At 37.1% G+C, this 20,500-nt stretch overlaps 2 protein-coding genes across 2 annotated transcripts in view; one reads left to right on the top strand and one right to left on the bottom strand.

Moving 5' to 3' along the window:
• Positions 1-263: 263 nt before the first annotated feature.
• Positions 264-15,530, bottom strand: Atg12 (Autophagy-related 12). Its single transcript, XM_083126071.1, has 3 exons — positions 15,093-15,530; positions 4,304-4,443; positions 264-602 (listed from the first exon to the last, which is right to left on the bottom strand). The coding sequence occupies exons 1-3, from the start codon at positions 15,214-15,216 to the stop codon at positions 480-482; spliced, it is 387 nt and encodes a 128-aa protein (XP_082982197.1). The 5' UTR covers positions 15,217-15,530; the 3' UTR covers positions 264-479.
• A 195-nt stretch (positions 15,531-15,725) lies between these two features.
• The window catches only part of Rpn5 (regulatory particle non-ATPase 5), a 54,809-nt gene continuing 50,034 nt past the window's right edge, over positions 15,726-20,500 (top strand). The window contains exon 1 of the mRNA XM_083125720.1: positions 15,726-15,845. The gene's annotated coding sequence lies outside the window, so the exon portion shown is untranslated. The remainder of the gene's footprint in view (positions 15,846-20,500) is intronic.

Genomic DNA, 20,500 nt, shown 5'->3' with positions numbered 1-20,500 from the left:
TTAGTCATATGGAAAGATATTAATAATTAAAAGCTAATAAAAAAGAAGTAATGCAAGCCAGTCCAGAGGAGTCATTTGTGCTCTATCTGAAATTTTCTCAATAAATAAACACATACGATGTTGGTGACCATATCCTCAATAATGTTGGCATAAGGTGTAATTTCTGTTTTAAATCAATATTGGTTGATTGATCCTATCACTGAAATAATACCAATTTAAAATAGGCAGTTAATTTCTTTTTAGTGTTTTTGATTAAAACACAGTTATACGAAACAAATATTTTTATTCTTTGAACAGCATTTCTTACAACAAAGTTTAAATGAACATTAATTACACACACATGGTTATAAACAACAATTTCTGTAAGTCTTTGGAGGAGAGAAAGCAATTGAGCCTCTGCCAACAACTTTCACAGACATCACAAGGGGAACCACGCCCACCATCACAAGCCGCAGTCTTGTACAGAATCCAAAGCACTTTCAGCCCCACGCCTGACCTTTGCAGTAATGAAGAACAAGCTTTCCATCTGTGCCGTAACACTCCTGGAGATTCTTTACAAGCTGATCTGGTGTGGGTGCAAATGCTTGATTCACGTAAAGGAACTGAAAGTAAATTAACAAAATTGTGACCTGATGCAGAGTATTTTTACAGAAACACATCACAATGGACAAGGAACCTATTTTGGCATAAAATGAGATGTAATTACATATCCACCCTGAGAATATAAGTTTGTCTAAATTTCTTACCCTTCCTCAAAATGAAATGGCATATTTCACATTTTAAGAATGTGAAGAATATATAAAAAAAATAATCAGTAATTTCATATGCACTTGCTCATGAAATGAAAATAAAAAATTAGCATTTCTTTTTCCCTCCCAACAGAAAACCAATCAATATACTACAAATATTGGGCCTCCCTGATGACACAGTGGTAATGTCATCACCTTGTAATCAAGGGATCCCAGGTTCGGTACCTGGTGAACGCACATTGCACAGTGGTTCGGATCCCACTTTAAACTGTAGGCACAGTCCCGATTAGGCTATCTGTGCATAAAATAGACTTGACTGATTGATTGAATTAGTGTTTTAAGTCCACTTTATGCACAGTAAGGCTAATTGGGACTGGACCTACAGTTTAAAGTGAGATCTGAACCACTATGTCCCTCCACCGGGTATCGAACCCGGGACCCCTTGATTACAAGGAGACAACGCTGCCACTTGGGAGGCCCCAAAATGGACTTGAAACACCAATTCAAAATCAAATATACCTTTATCAAAATAATCAATGTAATAATTTTATTTTTTAACCACATGAAATTTTGTGTGTGATTACATGTGAATGGCTTATTGCAGAAAGGGACCTGAGTCACTTTTGCACAATTCTGAGGAAAACAAGAAAAATTGTATAATATTTATAGTGTAAGAAAGAAATGGCTCAAATATTCAGCATAAAGAATAGTTAATTTTCCAACCCTCAATGCGGCCCCCCGCAGTATGCTGCTAGAGACAGTGGAGATGCAAAGGTTGTGACTTCGGTACCTTTCTGCAATAAAAGAGGAAATGTACAAGCTCATACATGCATGTGCTATTCTACATCTGAGTCTGTTTCATTGCCGTGTGTAGTGGGCCACTGAAGAATATCTCCATAAAATCCTTTGACGTCGTCTGGCACATACGACAAGGCAGTTCGTATGTCCTTCAATTTAGTAAGCTTGATCGTCATACGTGTAACTGGGAACGTACGTGGCATAGGAATTACAATTCTTGCACCTTTGGACAGATAGAAGGTGTAAGACGTCAAAGCTTAGATGAATTCGGAAACCTTGACAGTACCCTTATGTTCAACACAGTATTCAAAGTAATGATACTTGGAAATCTGAAAATACTGCCTATTCTTGTAGGAACACATGGTAGTTTTCACAGATAACACATTTTTTTTTTTGTAGACATGAGATCACCACGTTGCGAAACCAATAATGTTACTGGTGTCAATAAGTTTGACAGTATTTTTACCGCCCCGAGCTGCATTACAGATTAGCGTACACAGTTCGTACAACATATAAATACGGCTAAGTTTATTGCAGAAAAGGACCCGAGTCAGTAACTCAGATACCTTTCTGCATTAAAGTACACTTTTCACTGTGCATTTTTTTGGCTATAGCCTCGTGTAACTGACGTCCTTTCTTCACTAAAAGATGTGTCTATAACTAGGAAAATCAAAAATACCATTAACTCCGATACCTCAAAAATGTGACTCTGGTCCCTTTCTGCAATAAGCCATTCATGTAGAGTGCTAGTATTATATGACATTACACAAGAATAATAAAAAAAAATCAGACACTAAAAGAAATTAAGATCTTTGAAACAGACAGGTAAAAGCTTTCAAAATACACTTCTGCACTTTTCCTGATATAGTTCAGGAGCTGAAAAGTGCATGTGCAGTTTCATTTACACACACTTTGGACTCAACTATAGTCTACATACTTAACAAGGTTTTGTGGCTTGGTCATACCCTTAGATATTATTGGAGTGTAAGGGGTGACCTGGAAAGGAACAAAAAAGTCGACTTCACTTCCACATAGTACACCCCAGTAATTGTGTTGCCAGTCAATGAGGCTCTGCTATCTGGACATACGGCCAGTGTAATAGTCTGTAGGGCTGAACGCCCCTTTACAGTCTCAGCTTTTAACCTAGGTAAGGATATTTTGGTCCTCGCAGACAGTCAAGTTTTTTTCTCTTGTTTAGTAGTGAATGGCTGAATTTATTTTAAAAAATTGAGTAAGGAAGTTTTAAGACACATTTTATTTTTTAGGAGCCGGCGCTCAATTTTGTTTTACCGTATTTACTTATGCATAATGCACACTTTTTTACCAAAATTTTTGCCCCCAAAAACTGTGGTGCATATTATGCACGGAATAATTTCGACAGCCCACATGAAACCACACATGTTTTCACTATGTCACTGTGTATAACATGTGTATATCAAGAGGCGCAAATACAATTTCCAGGTTGGGTTTCTTAAGCAAATAATTAATTAATTAACTATAATTTAAAAATAAACACACATGAAAGTTTTAAGGACCATTTCATATGATTTTTCACTTTGTAACAGTGTGTTTTGCAAAACCAAGAAAAGCAGCACTGTTTTGTTGGAATTCGAGCATGCACCTCCCGTCACACATCAGCAGTATTTGTTGGGCGAGAAATAATAGAAAATAACTTCCTGAATGCTTCAAATCCATAGCGTAATTCTTCTACTACTGAATAAACAAGATGGTTACAGAAGTGAAAGCTTTGGGATGCTAAACACAGTGAAGGGAGAGAGGGGAGGTGGCGTGGATTTGTGACCCATTGCATACACAACATGTTGTTCTCCTCTTGGTCCACATAGAAACAGGTGACGGAGCAAATTTACAATACCGGACCCCTCCCCGAATTTTGTAATATTTCGCATACTCACTAATTGAGGCCTCCTAATCATGAATTTGAAGTTAGAATTTGGGAGTCACGTATAGAAATTGCAAAATAAGCGAAATTGAGTGGTCCGCGATTGGAACAGAAACCCTGGATTTCTCCACGAAAACAATGATTATTGCAATATTTTATGTTTTAAAACAAAATTTATATATTCCTGATATTACTATGACCCCAAATTTGAACTATGCTTCCCCTAACCTAACCTTACCGTGAATGGTTTGGGGCTATCCGTGAATGGTTTGTGGGGCTACCCGTGCATGGTTCTACGATGCCAAATTTTAACTATGTTTGCCTAACCTAACCTTACTGAGAATGGTTTGTGGGCCAATTGCGATCATAGACCGATCAAAAATGTTAGTTTTGTAGCACTGTAACGGCAAAATTTCATCACTCAATTTACCTTATTTTGCAATTTCTATAAGTGACCCCCAAATTTTAATTTCAAATTCATGATTAGGCCTCAATTAGTGAGTATGCAAAATATTACAAAAATCGGGGAGGGGTCCAGTATTGTAAATTCTTACCCAGGTGACTTATTGAATAGGTATGATGTCATTTGTTCTTGATCAGCATAGAAACAGCTTTACGACCTACAACTAAGAAAGTCATTTCTTGAGCCTGAATTGTACTGGCCATTATACCTACATGAGATATAATTGTTTGTCACTTTTCTCCAACAAAAACCAGGGTGTGTATTATACAAGCGTAAATATGGTAGTTAAGGGGTTTATCCCCATATATATAACATGAAAGGCTGAAGTGCCCATAATAATCAATCAAACCTTAGAAGATATTATAAGAAGCAACTTATGATAAGTTTATATACCAAATTTTCACTTGGATCCATCTTCAGAAGATTCTTCTTCATAAATTGAATGATCCAACCAACTTCTTTCTCTGGCTCTACAAACCATCTTTTCTTCTTGATAATGGGTGCATCTCCAGTAGGTTTCAGGAGGATTTCAACTACAAAAGAAAGGAGATTTTTTTTTTAATATGAGGAAATTCATTTCTATCTACTGTTTTCAGTAGATCAACGGGTGTTTTGAAACATCTACTGTTTTCAGCAGGTGAACTGTACTGCTAATGTTTTCTAATGTTTTTGGTAGTCCAACTGTTTCTCCTATCTTAAGTAGCTGAACTGTACTCTTTTATGTTTTCAGTAACATAATTGTACAACCAACATCTTTTATTGTATTCAGCACATTGATGTATGAAAACGGTACTATTATCAGTAATGAAAAATTTCTTATCAATACAACTGAAAATGCAATGGAAAAATCCTATAAACAACTCAAATAAATGTATGATAAAGCATGTGCAACTTGCTACTTAAGAATGTGTTCACACAACAAAAAAAAATCAAGTGTACTGAACACGTTTTTAAGTGTGTAGCTTCATTGTGGTTAATGCACTTGTAGAAAATTGAAAACATACTGTTTTATACATAAATTGTCATATTGTTCTTCATATATTCACACAAAAACAGCATAAAATTAGTTTAATCGAAGACCTGACCCTCAATGCTTGAAAAACCAAAACAAGCAAACACTGTTAACTATAGGCTCAATTACATTTGGCGAGTTTACTAGCTACTCGCCGGCGAGTAAACTTGTCCGCGAGTGAATGTGTGTCAACTAACGCAGCAAGTGTCAATTACACAAAGCTAGTAAAAACTCGCTACCCGCTCTAGAGGTTTCGAGAGAGATTTTACCTAGTGTTACAGGTGTTTTTAATAGTTTAGTAAAATGAAGTGAACGGCAACAATATTGTTGAATTTTTAAAAATTTATGACCAATATCCTATGTTATGGAACATCAAACACAAACACAGAGGCTATTGTAATGCAAAATTAAAAGACGAAGTTTTCAAAAAAAATGTACGAACAGCTTGAAAGCGAGAACTTACTCCAAGGCATGAACGAAAAGCAGCTGTAGGCCAAAATTAAAAATTTAAAAGATGTCTACGTAAAATGGAAAAGAACAGAAAAAGCCCCATCCATTCTCAAAATATTTCTATAGGCCAAAGGATCTTCGTCCCTCAACTCCTTCAACAAAGTATTAGATGCACCATGTTTTTCCCATCTTGCTATCCACTGCTTGACCCACACTTTTCTAGTTTTCCTTTTTTTTAAACCTCCAGGCGTAACAAGAGAGCAACAACAACAATTCCCGCACATATTACTTCTTCAGACATTTCGGCCACAACTACACACAGAGCGATTTTACTAGCGCGATATATTACACACAGCGAGTTTACTAGCCAGACGGTAAACTATCAAACGAGTAGCGAGAAAAGTAGCCCAGTCTTCAACTTCACTCGCTGGAGCAAAGTGAGCGACGAGTTAACTAGCCAAAATTGTTACATTGAGTGAGTTTTATAGCAGCGAGTAGCAAGTAAAATCGCCTAGTCTAATTGAAGGTTATGTTGATCAAAAGATGGCTCTTTTCTGCAATTGCACTACACAGATATACCTAGTCTTACCATAAATACTGTCACAAAGTTTTAAGTAAATTGACACAAAATGCTGAGAGATATTGTAATATCCTAATAACATTACTGAAATGGATGCATGACAAATCAAAATCACAAATCAATATTCATAATGGCCGCCCTTAGCACGCATACATTCCGTAAGTCTTTGTGGCCACGCATCAATTGAATTACGCAACACATCGACTGGAAAATCAGAACTGCCTTCAGAAGAGACCGCTTTAAACTTTCAATATTGGGATGTCTCTTCTTACAAGCCATCTCCTGAAGCTTGGACCACAATTTGTAGTCCAAAGGGTAAAGGTCCAGACTTGCAGAAGGCCAATCCGAAGTGGAAATTAAGTCTGGTACATTTGCCTCCAGGCACTGCTGTGTTGTTGGGGCTGAATCCTGCTAGAAGCTCCAGTTCTGACCATGGACGAGAGTGTTGTTGAGATTCTTGACTAGTCTCTCAAGCACTGTCTGCTGGTACACTTCGCAACATCTTATTTGACCGCCCTGAAAGAATTCTAAGTCCCGAAATCGTAAACTTAGCAACATTGCACTTCAGCTCCAGGTGAGAGTAGCCAACTTTGAGCAGGTCCTTCCACTAGACGAAAAACGCTGCGGTGATAGGTTTTCAATTTAACACTTTCCATGAACTTAGAAACTATAAACCGCTATTATAATACACAATCAAACAGAAATAATAAATTGGAAAAATAACCTTGAAGGATATTTACGATTCTGCTTGCTCGATTTGAAATTTGCGGGGGTTTGAAACACTGAATAGACTCTTTCTCCACCTGGAGGAAATTGCCATCAAGTTTGTGCAGAAAGAAGCAAATTTGTGAGGAGTTTAAAATGTGCTTGAAACACAGGAAGGTGGGAGTCTTCATAAACGTCAACATGTTTTTAAGGGTATAACGTCATTAAGTTAACGTAGAGCAGTTGGTTAGGCGCTGCTATCCTTATTTTTCATCAAGCGTGAAAGCTCGCGGGTTCAAATCCCACCCTCTCCTCTTTCATTTTTTTGTTTGCTGAACAGATACCATTGATATTAGAATATTTAAAAAATGAATCCGATGCACACTTGAGGGACGTCCATTCTGCGCATATTTCCCCTTAGAAGTTGAAGATTTCCAGGATTTAAAGTTAAAACTTTTCTTTTTAGTTATTGGTCATATGTTGTGTTAACACACACATCATGATTAATTCACAAATCACATACATGTATTCAGGAGCAAAATGTAATATTATTTAAGTTATGTTCTTCACTGACATCTAAAATATTGATTATTTGATTTCGATATACTAAAAACAACATATGCAGTTATATTAAGTAGTGATGTAGTGCAGTACTGTAACGAAGGAGAGCGTTTAATGAGTTCAAATTGCTAAGATTCGTAATTTTATGTCCGTTCCTTCGTAATGACTGTTGTCAATCCCCTCACCACCATCTTATCATGCATCTAAAACTAATAGTAAATCGCTAATTAACATAAATAAATTGTTATTGCGAAGAAAGCCGATTCGATAAGAAACTACTAATAAGTATTTATATAGTGAGTGACAAACAAAAAATTCAAAACCTCATAATGATCGTTATACCTCACTGCTTTGTATCTAAAATGTTTGTCTTCTTTGAACAGAAAGTACGAGTATCAGATATAACAAACTTTCGGCACTAACCTTGCAATATTCGAAACCACCATTACAGACTTAGCCCTATGTATAACTTGATTCTGCGCATTCCACATGGCATGTGACTTCCTCCTATCATCGAAACAACTTTCTCTTACTATTTCCTTTCTTCTCTTGAAATACACAGACCAATGTTAACTTCTTAGCACGGTGGATAAACTTTACACCCAACGATATACTCCTGAAAAAAATCCTGCGTAGGTGGAGAATCGAACCTACGACCTTCCTCGTAAGAATCAAGCACGCTACCTCTTCTCCAGGTAGCTCATGTTAAAATTTGCTACCAGTCTGAAGAAAGCAATTCACTCATAATGTCATATCTATAATTTCCTCATGGCAATTTTCATGAGGAAACGAATTCAGATAAAATCTAGAAACACTGAAAGGGAAAAATGATGAACATGTCTATTGGCGTTTTGTCATATTTTGTAAATTGTGTAAAAATTCCGTGTTTTGAACAAGCAATCGTTTAGTTACGAAGTATTTTGTTGTTTGTTTAAAGTAGGAACATTTGAACCAGACCCCGTTTGACAAGAAACTTCAGCTTTTTTCCAAAGACTGTATGAAAAGAGAGAGGAAATGGATATTCAACGTATGAAATATAAAATGTGTTTGAAATTATAACAATGGAAACCTTGAAAGATAATACTAACGAACTTCGAACTATGAAAAACATATTTTCGTGGTGGAAAACTCCAAGTCATTTTCGAAATATGAACTTGATGTTTTTCTTTATTATGGAGATATGGGACGATACCAGTAGCGAAGCGTAGTCTTACGAAGGAGGCAAGCAATGTTTCAGTACAACAAAACATGTAGTACAATGGCACGCCAAGAGGAGGATTAAAGGTTTATAGCCTCATTGGCCCGGTCGCTGGATTTGTCAAAATATCATAATAAAGTGACGGTTCTAAAAATAAACCATATGATCCTCAAACGTCACATTTACTTTCGAAATTCCAGGTAACATTATTCGTATGGTAGTAAACGTCTTACATATGCGAACTTTCCGCATACGACTAAAGGGGTACGTATTTTCTTATTTATTTATTAGTACTTTTATTTGTTCATAATTTTTTTAATGTGGACAAATGGTGACCAAACGGATTTAGGTAAAATAACTCATTCATTTAATTTACACTGCGTGATTGTAATTTAGGATTTGTGGGCACCCTAAAAATGGCATTCGGAGTCAAACATTAAAATAAAAAGTTAAACACAAACTTTAAAAATTTCATTTCAAACCAAAGAAACACATGAATAGACGATGTACTCACCACAATAAATTCCAAACTCCTTTGCATATATAGGAAATTTGCCGCTATCCAAGAATTCAACAAATCTTAGGGCCTCAAGGTTCTCAAAACGTGAAGACACTCCCATGCTCTTTCCACAACTGGAAAGCATCCACGCAAGATCACTTTGGAAATCTCTGAAACGACCGAAAGTGATACCAACCTATTTCCTTAATTCTATCCCTCATCGGAAGGAAAGATATATCAGTACGGAGATAGAAATTAAGCGGTGGAATCAGAATCATTACAGCAGAAAGAGTATATACATAATATTTAAGTAATAAAGTGTCATACAGAGGCGGGGCCGGGGCCGGGGGAGGGTTGGCCCCCCTTTGGCCCAGTATTCCTAAGAAAAGGAAAGTCAAAGGCAGGAAAAGATGACAAAATGAGGAGACTACTACAAAAAATCCTGGGAGCACCAACTGTGTCATAATAATAAAACTTAAAACATGTTCTTGTGTTCATAATGTGTACAATGTATACGATTTAATTGTGCTGTGTAAATATCAGTAGAGAGTTCTTTTTAGATAGCTTTATTTTCACCCCAAGTTTTATTCAAAAGCAGTCAACTTATTGAATGTGGTTGTAAAATTTGTGAAACAGCTCACTTGAATTACTGTGTAAATAATTTGGCAGTTGCAAACACTGGTGCGGTCAACACTTTTGACGTAATTTGAGCTGGACCGAGCTGGACACAGGGTGCAGACCAAGGTCCGTCGAATCTTCCCTCTCTCCCTGGGGAAACTCTTCACGGGGGTGCAGACATTTCACTTCCTGGAAACACAAACCCCCGGCCTTTACCATCTCGCCCGAACTCCCAATATCCATTTTTTTACGTGTTTTACAATTCGCGAAATCTAAAATAAATTGTAATATAAAATGATATATACCTAGGTATATGGAATTTTGAACAATGATAAAAACTTATTTTAGTTATTTTATGACTAAGAATTATTTTTATATTCGCGATCTTGTTTACGTGTTCATGAAGACAAATATTCTTTACTCATAGTTTTTTGTGGCAATATATCCTTCTGCTTTCGGTTGAGCTCGGCTATTTTCGGGAATAACGCAAGCTCAGCAAGCAGAGCTTTTGGTATAAGCGTTGTGGACGGGTTCCACTCGAATTTCACGCTTCGCCATGTGACTCCTTCGGGTGCGTTATTTTTCCGCAGAGCAGCCGCAAGCATTGAGGCTGGTGCTTGCTACAGAGCTGCTGAGGGAGTTTGCGGCCGTAATTTTTCGCGAAATCGAATGCGATGGAAACGAAATAAGGCTGAAACATTAAGTACATTAAATGATATTCGAATAATGCAAGCAGTGCTTGCATTGCTTGTACTATATCTTCGCCTCTGGACGATACGATCCCTCAGCCAGAAAATTTTAAGTAAGCTACCTCCAACTTTTTCAATGGTCATAATTACTAATTAGGGTCCGGAAGTTGATGAAAAATCAACTTTTTTTTCTGACCCTTAACAACAATGCTTTCGCTGCGGGACGGCGTACGTTCGAATCCGGCTCTGGTCGGAATTTATTCGGCCTACGTATAGGGCCGGTGGCAACCCACCATCGTGAGGAAATTGGGAAGCTCCGAGTGAGTGAGCGTAACCCGGTCGAGAAGACCTACAACAACGGCTGGGGGTTCGTCGGGCTGATCACCCGTCACCCCAACACTGGTCTGAGACCTCCACGCTATAACAGGTGACGGCGGAACAGTGTGGGAGGGAGACCAGCAGTCGGTAGGTAAGCCAAGGCCCGCCAAGGTGCTGTAGAGCTGTGGGGTTATGTTAACAACAATGCTAAACCTGATATCATGTCCGTTTCCCTTCAGTTAGAGCCGGAAAACACTTTCTATTTTACATATTTTTTTTTTTTTGCATTTTTCGGCCTTTTTTGACTTTTAGTTCATTTGTCAGTATTTTTAACCGTCTTTGTTGCATTTTTACCTATTTTTGAGGTTTATTTTTCTCCTCACATGTTGTTACGTGCATTTTAAATGCATTTACTAGTAAAACTTACATATTTAGATTTCTTGACATGGTCCTTTTAGCAAATTCACCATGAATCGAAAATACGTTCAATGGAAAAGCATAATATTATTCTTAACTGAAATGTTTGGCAATGGATTACAATACTTTGTGTGAAGATCTACTTTGAGGTTCTTTTTCTGGACACTATTATCGCTTTAATCTGTAGTTTTAAAGTAAAATTAGTCACAATATTAAATGCAATTACACTCTGGTATACGCGAAGCAGAACTGTATTTTCGGATGCTGGCCGACTACAGTATCATAGAATGAATGCCCACTCTGAAAGGAGATGAATTGGTTGATTTGGTGTTTTAAGTCAACTTTATGCATAGTAAGGCTAATCGGGACTGGACCTACAGTTTAAAGTGGGATCCAAACCGAATGCATAAAATAACGTGAACCGTGTGGTGTAGGGGGATCGTTTGCTTATGGAATGGAAGGTCATGGGTTCAAACCTACTTATTTGCAAAATCTTGTTCGGGAAGTAAACGGCTTTGGACGAGAATGCTTATCTACGTTTCTTGGATATCCGTTGATATTTATGCGATTTATGTCCAGCATTTCCGGATGGAGAAAGTTGACATGTAAGTTCTTAATATGTGTTAACTTATAACAGCTGAATGAAAGGAAAAGAATTTCCTAAAATCCTGCCAATCACTGAAAGATTAAGAACATTAGCAGAAGCATTACTTGAGGCATGCACAGTGGCGACGATTAGGGAGTGTGGAGGGGCAGATGACCCAGCACTATGCTAAACATTATCTACCAAGAGAAAGAAACTGTCCTTGCCCTCCCCCCAACTTTCCCCCTCAGTTTTGAAACCCAATCGCCGCTACTGAGCATGCATCCCATAAATATTTACAGTAATATCATATAATATTATATTACGTTACTTGGTAAATAAAAAGGAAAAAATAATCAGGAAAGGGTGGGATTTGAACCTATGATGTTTCGATCTTGACGAAAACAGTAAAAAAGCGAAAGTGCTGTCATCTAACCAACTACTCCAGGAGATTTAGGGTATCTTTACTTTATGGAATGTGAAAGAATGAAAAAAAAATCACGAGCGTTTTCATTCAGGAAGAAGAAATGTTGCAAAGTTGGCTACTCTTAGTTGGCTCTGAAGCGCTATGCTGCCAAATTTACGAATTCCGGACTTTGAAATTTTTCAGACCGGTCAAATAAGATGTTGTGAAGTGTACACTTTGGATGATGTTTTTACCCCTTTTTCACAGAAATGGAGCATGCCCTCATAGCAAATGTTGAAGGACTTCATTTCCACTTCAGATTGGCCTTCTCCAAGTCCGGACCTATACCCTTTGGACTACAAATTGTGGTCCAAGCTTCAGGAGATGGCTTGTAAGAAGAGACATCCCAATATTGAAAGTTTAAAGCGGTCGGTCTCTTCTGAAGGCAGTTCTCATTTTCCAGTCGATGTGTTGCGTAATTCAATTGATGCGTGGCTACAAAGACTTACGGAATGTGTGCGTGCTAAGGGCGGCTATTATGAATATTGATTTGTGATTTTGATTTGTCATGCATCCATTTCAGTAATGTTATTAGGATATTACAATATCTCTCAGCATTTTGTGTCAATTTACTTAAAACTTTGTGACAGTATTTATGGTAAGACTAGGTAATTATAACCATGTAAATTCCATGATGAAAAAATTCAACTGATATGATAATTGAAGATTAGGCACACACAGGAGATGTACTACGTAGAAATTTTCAGCGAAAAATGCAGGCTAGATTCCACGGAGATAAAACAGCAACAGCGAAAGATCAGGCGAGTCCAGGCCAGTTCAGTAGGTCAGTGGTTAGAGCAATGGCACGGTATGCCAGAGACCCGGGTTCGAGTCCTGGTCGAGGCTGCATTTTTTGCTAAAAATTTCTACCTGATATAATAAAGTATTCAAACTACTACCTGCTATAAGGTTGAGTTATTTCTTCAGAGAAAGTTGTAGTAACTTATTCATTACGATATATCTGACTTCGGTAATATTCATTAGAAAAACAGTAGAAATTCAATTCATGTACTGTTTTTCCAATGCACTTCAAAATCACTGAAAATATGGTAACAAGAATTAATTTGTCTAATCTTGGAGTCAATAAATGATTTTCTATATTGTAGCAAGTATTATGCATTGTTATTCACATTGTTTTTTTCAGTACAGTAGATCAACAATAGGATTTCAGTACATTTCACAATACACAGTAGAATTTGTCTACTGAAAACAGTAGGAATTTCCAGCAGGGGTAGGCCAGTAGGCAGGGTGCCTGGTTGCCATGTGGGAGACCCCAGGCTGGATGATCTTAGTTGTGGATTTTTCCAATGGTGTCTGTGCTTTCATCCATGGGTAGGCTACCAGGGTGGACAAAAATCATGAATAAATTTAAATTACATTTTTTTATTTGAATCTTTTTTTCTAAATGCTGAAAATTGCCTGTGTTTATATATATTTTGGTAACAGTTTGTTATATCGGAGACACATTTCTTCATTTTTACAGAAGAAACTACTTACGGAAATGAGTTTCTCCAAGCTTTCCAATGTTCGTCGAGGTATTTTCTTTCATCTTGGAATATATTTGACTGGGAAATCATGTATTTTTCAAGATAAATATCTCACAGACGCACAATTGCCATTGCTTTTGCTACGTGGACTGCATGCTGCGTACCTTTGATGATGTAAACCCCTGTCAGTGTTTCCAACCTTTTTTTTTCTCACTATGCTTGCCTAACCCAACCAAACCTAACCTTATCGGAAATGGTTCATGGGGCTATCAGTCAGCTAACGTGCATAATGGTTCATGGGGCTATCCGTGAATGGTTCATGGGGCTATCCATCTGCTACCCGTGCATAATGTAAAATTTTTATATGTGACATGTGACGAACACGATAGTAGGTATTTTTCGGTGAAAAAGGTTGGAAACACTGCATACCTACAACATGAGTCAAAATATGCCTGCCATATTGTGTGTTACAGAAGAGAAGACAGGAATCATAAAAATCAGTCTGTATGTGAAAAATTGTGTTTGTTTTCATGTAAAAAGCATAATGGCACCTTGAACTATGTTCCGCAATACACAATTGGTAAGTACGAACCATGTGAAACACAAAATATCCGATTTTAATGTGTCTCCGATATAACGAACTGTTACCTATAATTTTTCTATAGAAAGGCTTTTGGTAACACTTTACTATACCTGAGACAGATTTCCTTCAAATTTACAGGAGAAAGTACTTACGCAAATCATTTTCTGTAGCGTTGTTGATGTTCGGGAATGTAATTTTGATTCATTTTAATGCGAATGCATGTGGTTTTGTACGAAAATCTATTTCCGACGCGCTATTGCTGCTGCCGCCATTTGCTTCCTGCATGAGAGCACAATACGCTCTCGTATTGTCCGTATATGCTAAATTGAACGAAAGGAGTGCTAATGGAACCAAACCTAACAGGCCTAACCTAACCTAGAAGGCATACCTCGTCCCCGTGATGGTTTGTGGGGCTATCGTGAATTTTTGGGCTAACGTCAATGGTTTTTCTGGCTCAAGGAACGATCAACGGTAAGCTATCGCCATGTTGGAAATAAACAAGAACAGTAAGTACTCGTAAATGTAAGAAATATACATTTCTTTCCTAACAAATTCAATTATTTCACCTAAATAAGTGTTCCGGAATGCAGAATAGTACGTTAGCAATGTAAAAAAGTGCGAAAGAAATGATTCCCAGGTGTCTCGGGTATAGTAAAGTAGTACCAGGCTTTTTCTGGTAAACGACCCTGTAAAATATTTGAACACCTTGATTAAAGAAAATAAGAAAAATGTAAATATATTTTTGTCTATTTCTAATACTCTATACATGAACCCACTATGGAAATGTTTGTTGATTGTGTTAATGAAACTATTAATAATTTCAGTAACTTTTCTGGCAGTGAAAATAAGACATTCTGGATGTATTATACAATTGTAACTTAAAATATTTTTTTCTCTTCGTAGCTGAATTTTGGAATTATTTTTAATGGTAGTACCTCCTCCATTCACATTTTCATCACGCAAAAGGCAAAAACCATACACATGAAATAAATGCCTTGTATAAATTGTCAGCTTACTTTTCTGTTTTCCACTTTTCAACTGTCCTGTTTGTTCACACGAAGCAGTATCTCCAGCCTCGGGTAAGGATGGGGATTCTGGTGCCTCTTGTATTTCATGTTTTGGTGACTTTTCGTCGGACATTGTCAGAGCATGATTTTTCTACCGATGTCACACTTATAGATCACCAAACAAAATAATTACGCATTCTCCTGCGAAATATCTGACGAAATATTTTAATACTTCTTATTTGACTTAAGAACTACTGCACAAACAAACAACACAACATCGTTCACGGACAGTGACAGTGATAGTTTTTGAAATTCTTCTCGTAAAGGAGATACTTATCATCATCGCATACGGCATTCAACGTTGCGATTAAATTGTATAAAATAACATATTAATAAACAAAATGTTGTTGTAAATCTCAACGCCAGTATACAATGAGCATTATTTAGGATTATTCCAGTCAGTCAGTCTCTTTGGTCAGATAGACTCCAAGTCAACTTCTGTATACATAACGTTTTATGTTTCATCTTGCTTTTATTACGTTTTATTTTTATTTGTAACTTGGTATAAATAATGGATTTTTTCTGTTAAAAAATCATTTTATTTGGAAATATTAATCATAATATGTATTTTCGGAAATAATTTTTGATTTGACTATTTTGGTATACGAATCCGTATCCGGTAACTGACTAGAGGTTTTGGCTGTTCGGTTGTTTCACCGTACTCGAATTTATTTACATTTGTGAACTTTTCTAAGAGTGTCTGTAAGTATATTTTTCTCTGAAAGTCAGTACTATCTTTCAATGTAAAGTGTGAGGTTTTCTGTCATTTTCAAGTAAGGAAAAAACATTCAACATATAGAGTAAGTAAATGCAATGCATTGAAACCGGTTGAGATGAAGTTATGCATGCTACCTGCCAATGTCATTTGTAGTTAGTATTCATTCATTTATAATCTACGTTATATTTTCGCAAGTTAGAAGAGAATGGGGTAAAATGCTTGAGATCCTGGAAATGAGCGTGCTCTGCTCTAAGTCACGGAAGGCTGTAATTTTGCGATTTTTTTTTTTTTTTATCGAATGGAACAAAAACTCAATGATACATCAATTGTTCTGGCTTCGTAGTGCGTTATGATGACCACTTCGTCGTGGAGGTCAGTATAATTAGAAATTTCATATCACCTGTTAAGGAAATCGTTACATTATAGCTACAAATATGTAATTTTTTTGTACTTTAAAAACTTGCATAAAAATAATAATATCTTAAAAATGAGGGGACCAATTACAAACATTTCAATCCTGAATTTTCTTGCTTTTAAGGTTTTTCACAGAAATGTGAGAAAGAATATAGATTCCTGTGTGTGTGTACAGCATTTTCCATAGTCATGATTTGTGAGCACAGTCAGTTATGTAAGCAACCTAATCTTAATGTCACACTTTTTCCTCCTGTGTGACTTGTGCAGTCCTTAACACAATTGGAGATGTAGAAGGGCCCCTAGTTCCTACTGTTTAATTACAATTACATAATTCAGTACCAGTTCCGTATATCGGAGAGACATTAAAATCTGATATTTTGTGTTTCGCTTGGTTCGTACTTAGCAATTGTGTATTGTGGAACATAGTTCAAGGTGCCACTATGCTTTTTACACGAAAACAAACACTTTTTCTACTAAAATAATGCATTTTTCTAAGTGCTACCGAACACACGTAACGGTGCGATATTGCTTGCTTTGCAAATGATATTGCGGATTTTGTTTTAGAATATCATTGTTTCCAACTACATTATGCAAGAAAATTGCTATGTTCCACGAATTATTGTGTTTTTGAAATTATACTTTCAAGTCACGAAACATGCACAGTTCGGCAGGTTACGTTACGTTAGGTTAACATAGTAAAAATCAAGAGATTAACTTCACATTACGTTAGGTTAACATAATAAAAAATTAAGAGATTAACTTACCATCATAGCATCTTTTGGATCTTAATTCCTTAAATATCGTTACATGTTTTGAATTTACATGTACTGCATTGAACTGGCTTGTTTGAAAAATTCGGTAACAGTTTCATGCATCGGAGACACATTTCTTCAATTTTACACAAGAAACTACTTACGGAAATGAGTTTCTCCAAGGTTTATAACCTCCGTCGATATATATTCTTCCTAAAACTTCATCCTACAATGCAGCAGAACAATAAATAATCACTTTTCATGTAATAATATTGCGCATTTTGTGAAAATCGACAACATCATGCCGTTGTTTCCAAGATGTACCTGCAGATGGCTCTAGCGTCAGAAGTCACGCGATCTCGCTAGTGGAATCAGGGTTTCCAAACGCGCGATTTTTTTCGAGAAACGCGAGTTTTTTTTCTTCGAGAAACGGGCGGTTTTTTGTCGAGAAAGGAAAATGGTTTTTCGATTAATTTATGGGTGAAGTGGATGCTAATGGAACCTAACCTAACAGGCCTAACCTAACCTCGTGTGAATGGTTCGTGGGGCTACCCGTGGATGGTTTTTGGGGCTAACGTCAATGGTTTGTGGGGCTACCCGTGGATGGTTTTTGGGGCTAACGTCAATGGTTTGTGGGGCTACCCGTGGATGGTTTTTGGGGCTAACGTCAATGGTTTGTGGGGCTACCCGTGGATGGTTTTTGGGGCTACCCGTGGATGGTTTTTGGGGCTAACGTCAATTGTTTGTGGGGCTACCCGTGGATGGTTTTTGGGGCTAACGTCAATGGTTTGTGGGGCTACCCATGGATGGTTTTTGGGGCTAACGTCAATGGTTTGTGGGGCTACCCGTGGATGGTTTTTGGGGCTAACGAACAATGTTTCATCGAAATGTACAATTTCCAGACGTGATCCCCGGTTTTTTACAACTTTCATGCACAATAGAGTTGGAAACATTGATATTCGAAAACAAAAGAAGCGTTACAATTCGCAAAGCAAGCGATATCGCCTGTGATATCGCACCGTGACGTGCTTTCCGTAGCATTAAGGAAAATGGTTTATTTTACCAGAAAAAGTGTTTGTTTTTGTGCAAAAAGCATATTGACACCTTCCACTATGTTCCGCAATACATAATTGGTAAGTACAAACCACGAGAAAGACAAAATATCCGATTTAAACGTGTCTCCGATGCATGAAACTGTTAATGAAAAATTCGATCTTATCCACCTATAGCTTACTGGAACCTATAAACGTGCCATTTCTTGCAGAACGTTTGAATCCACACGGAACTATCTTCGATTCTCTTAGAACAAATATACATCCAATTGCCATCATGTCCAACGTGCAGCTTACATGCACTGCCACATTTTGCACAATCTACTTCTTCCTTCACTATGCCGTGTTGGATTGTAAAATCCAAGGAATCTTCTACAACCGGTAAAAACTTCAAGTCACATCCAGGACATGCCATTTTCTTGTAAAAAAAAAAAAAAGGGCACGTTTGGAAACCCTTCTTCAACCGGTGACATCGCGTGACTATCGACGCTCGTGCCATCTGCAGGTACATAATGGAAACAACGGCATAATGTTGTCGCTTTACACAAAAGGCAATTATAACACCATTAAGCCTTGTTTCCATGATTATGAAAAAATATAAATATGCTGACCAAGGCAGTAATTTATTTTATTAAGAATTATAAGAATATGGAGGACAGAATAACGAAAATATGCACGAAGGAATGTGAAAAAGAAGGCAAAATAGCCTATGGAAACAGCTGGAAAAGAATGGCTATGAGAAGCAGGATAGACTAGACATAAACAGAAGAAGGAAGAAAAGAGGAAGGGGAGAAGTGGAAGAGAAAGAAAAAGATGAAGAGAAAGAAAAAGAGAGAAGGTTTGGAATAAGGAGTATGGGGAAGACCACGGAAAAGATATGCAAAGTGCTTAGGAAAGCGGGCATTAAAACTTACAGGAAGGGAGGAAGAAGCATCTTAGGAATAGCGAAGAATGCAAACAAGAAAAAGGAAAACAGAGAAGAGGAAGGGATTATCTACGAAGTAAAATGTAAAGAATGTCAGAGTGTGTACATAGGAGAAACAAAAAAGAGACTGAAAGATAGGTTGAAACAACATAGGGATGATGTACGACTTAAGAGAGAGAGAAATGCGATATTTAAACACACGAGAGAAACAGGACATGACATAGAGTGGGATGAGGCTAAGCAGATAGGAAGGGAGAAGAGAATGCTAGCGAGAAAATGGAAGGAAGCCAAGGAAATAGAGAAGAAAGGTGAAGAAGACACAATGAACTGGAATGGGGGACTGAAGTTAAACAAAGAATGGGAGAAAGTGTTAGCAAGAGTGGAAAGGACAAGAGAGAAAGAGGAGAGGAGAAGGGAGAAAAATGAAGGAAAAAGAGCATGAGATATTCTATATGAATATCTCTTCACATTCTATATGAAAGTAATTATGTTTAGCCTTTTAGGTGAAAGTACAGTTGGAAAGTGAAAGCCACCTGCTAGAAAGTTCCTAACAACTTTCTAATAGTCTGGAGGGAGTAATGTTTGTGTATATATAATGCCCTTTTTGTGTATCTTGTTACTTTTGTACTTGATACAGAGTCTGATGAAGACCTTGCTAGAAGGTTGAAACGTTACGTTTAGTTTATGTTTTTAATAAAATAAATTACTGCCTTGGTCAGCATATTTATATTTTTTACAAAAGGCAAGTTCATTAAATGAAAAGTGATTATTTCTTGTTCTGCCGCATTCTACGGTGAAGTTTTCAGTTTCCACAGCATTTCGTACTCTGCTGAAATGAGTTTTCTTAAATACTTTTCTTAGTAAAAATGAAGAAATGTGTCTCCGATATACGGAACCGTTACCCATCATTCTACTCTTGCATTCTTGGCATGGTCCAATTTCTGTTCGTTAACACATACTTTGGCACTTTAGCAATTACTTCCTATGTGTTTGCCTCAGAAAGTTTTTTTTCTTTTCCTTATACTCCTACTTTTGTGCTTTTCTACTATATGATACTTTTCTTGCCACACGCATTTGTTTTTGGTTATTAATTATGAACTGCTGCTGCCGTCTAGGTCACATGTGCGGTGCGAAGGGGTTTTCTGAATCGGTCCATTTACCATGTGGTGGGATATTGTGTAGTTCCAAATTGCCAAAAAGTCCCTAAATTCTTTCATAATTAGATTAGGTGGGGCAGGTTAAGGGCTTTCAGCATTAAAATAACGTCCATAAATGCTGTCGTAGTTAGGTTAGGAGGATCTCAAGCACGACACCTCTTTGAACCTCATATTGAGCCAGCAGTGAGTAAATACGGAAGTAGTCTGTTGAATATGTTGTCAGTGGGAACCAGGATGTGTGAGTAACGTACTTTTTACATCATCTTTTCACTGTTAAATATGACTTTTCAGAAGTACAAAAAGGTCTAATTACTGTCATTTACTTGCCATCACTGGTTC

Source organism: Lepisma saccharinum, chromosome 7 (genome assembly GCF_977018435.1).
Source record: "Lepisma saccharinum chromosome 7, izLepSacc3.1, whole genome shotgun sequence".
NCBI lineage: Eukaryota > Metazoa > Arthropoda > Insecta > Zygentoma > Lepismatidae > Lepisma > Lepisma saccharinum.
The sequence above is the reverse complement of the archived record's forward strand: the minus strand, read 5'-3'. Positions and strand labels throughout refer to the sequence as shown.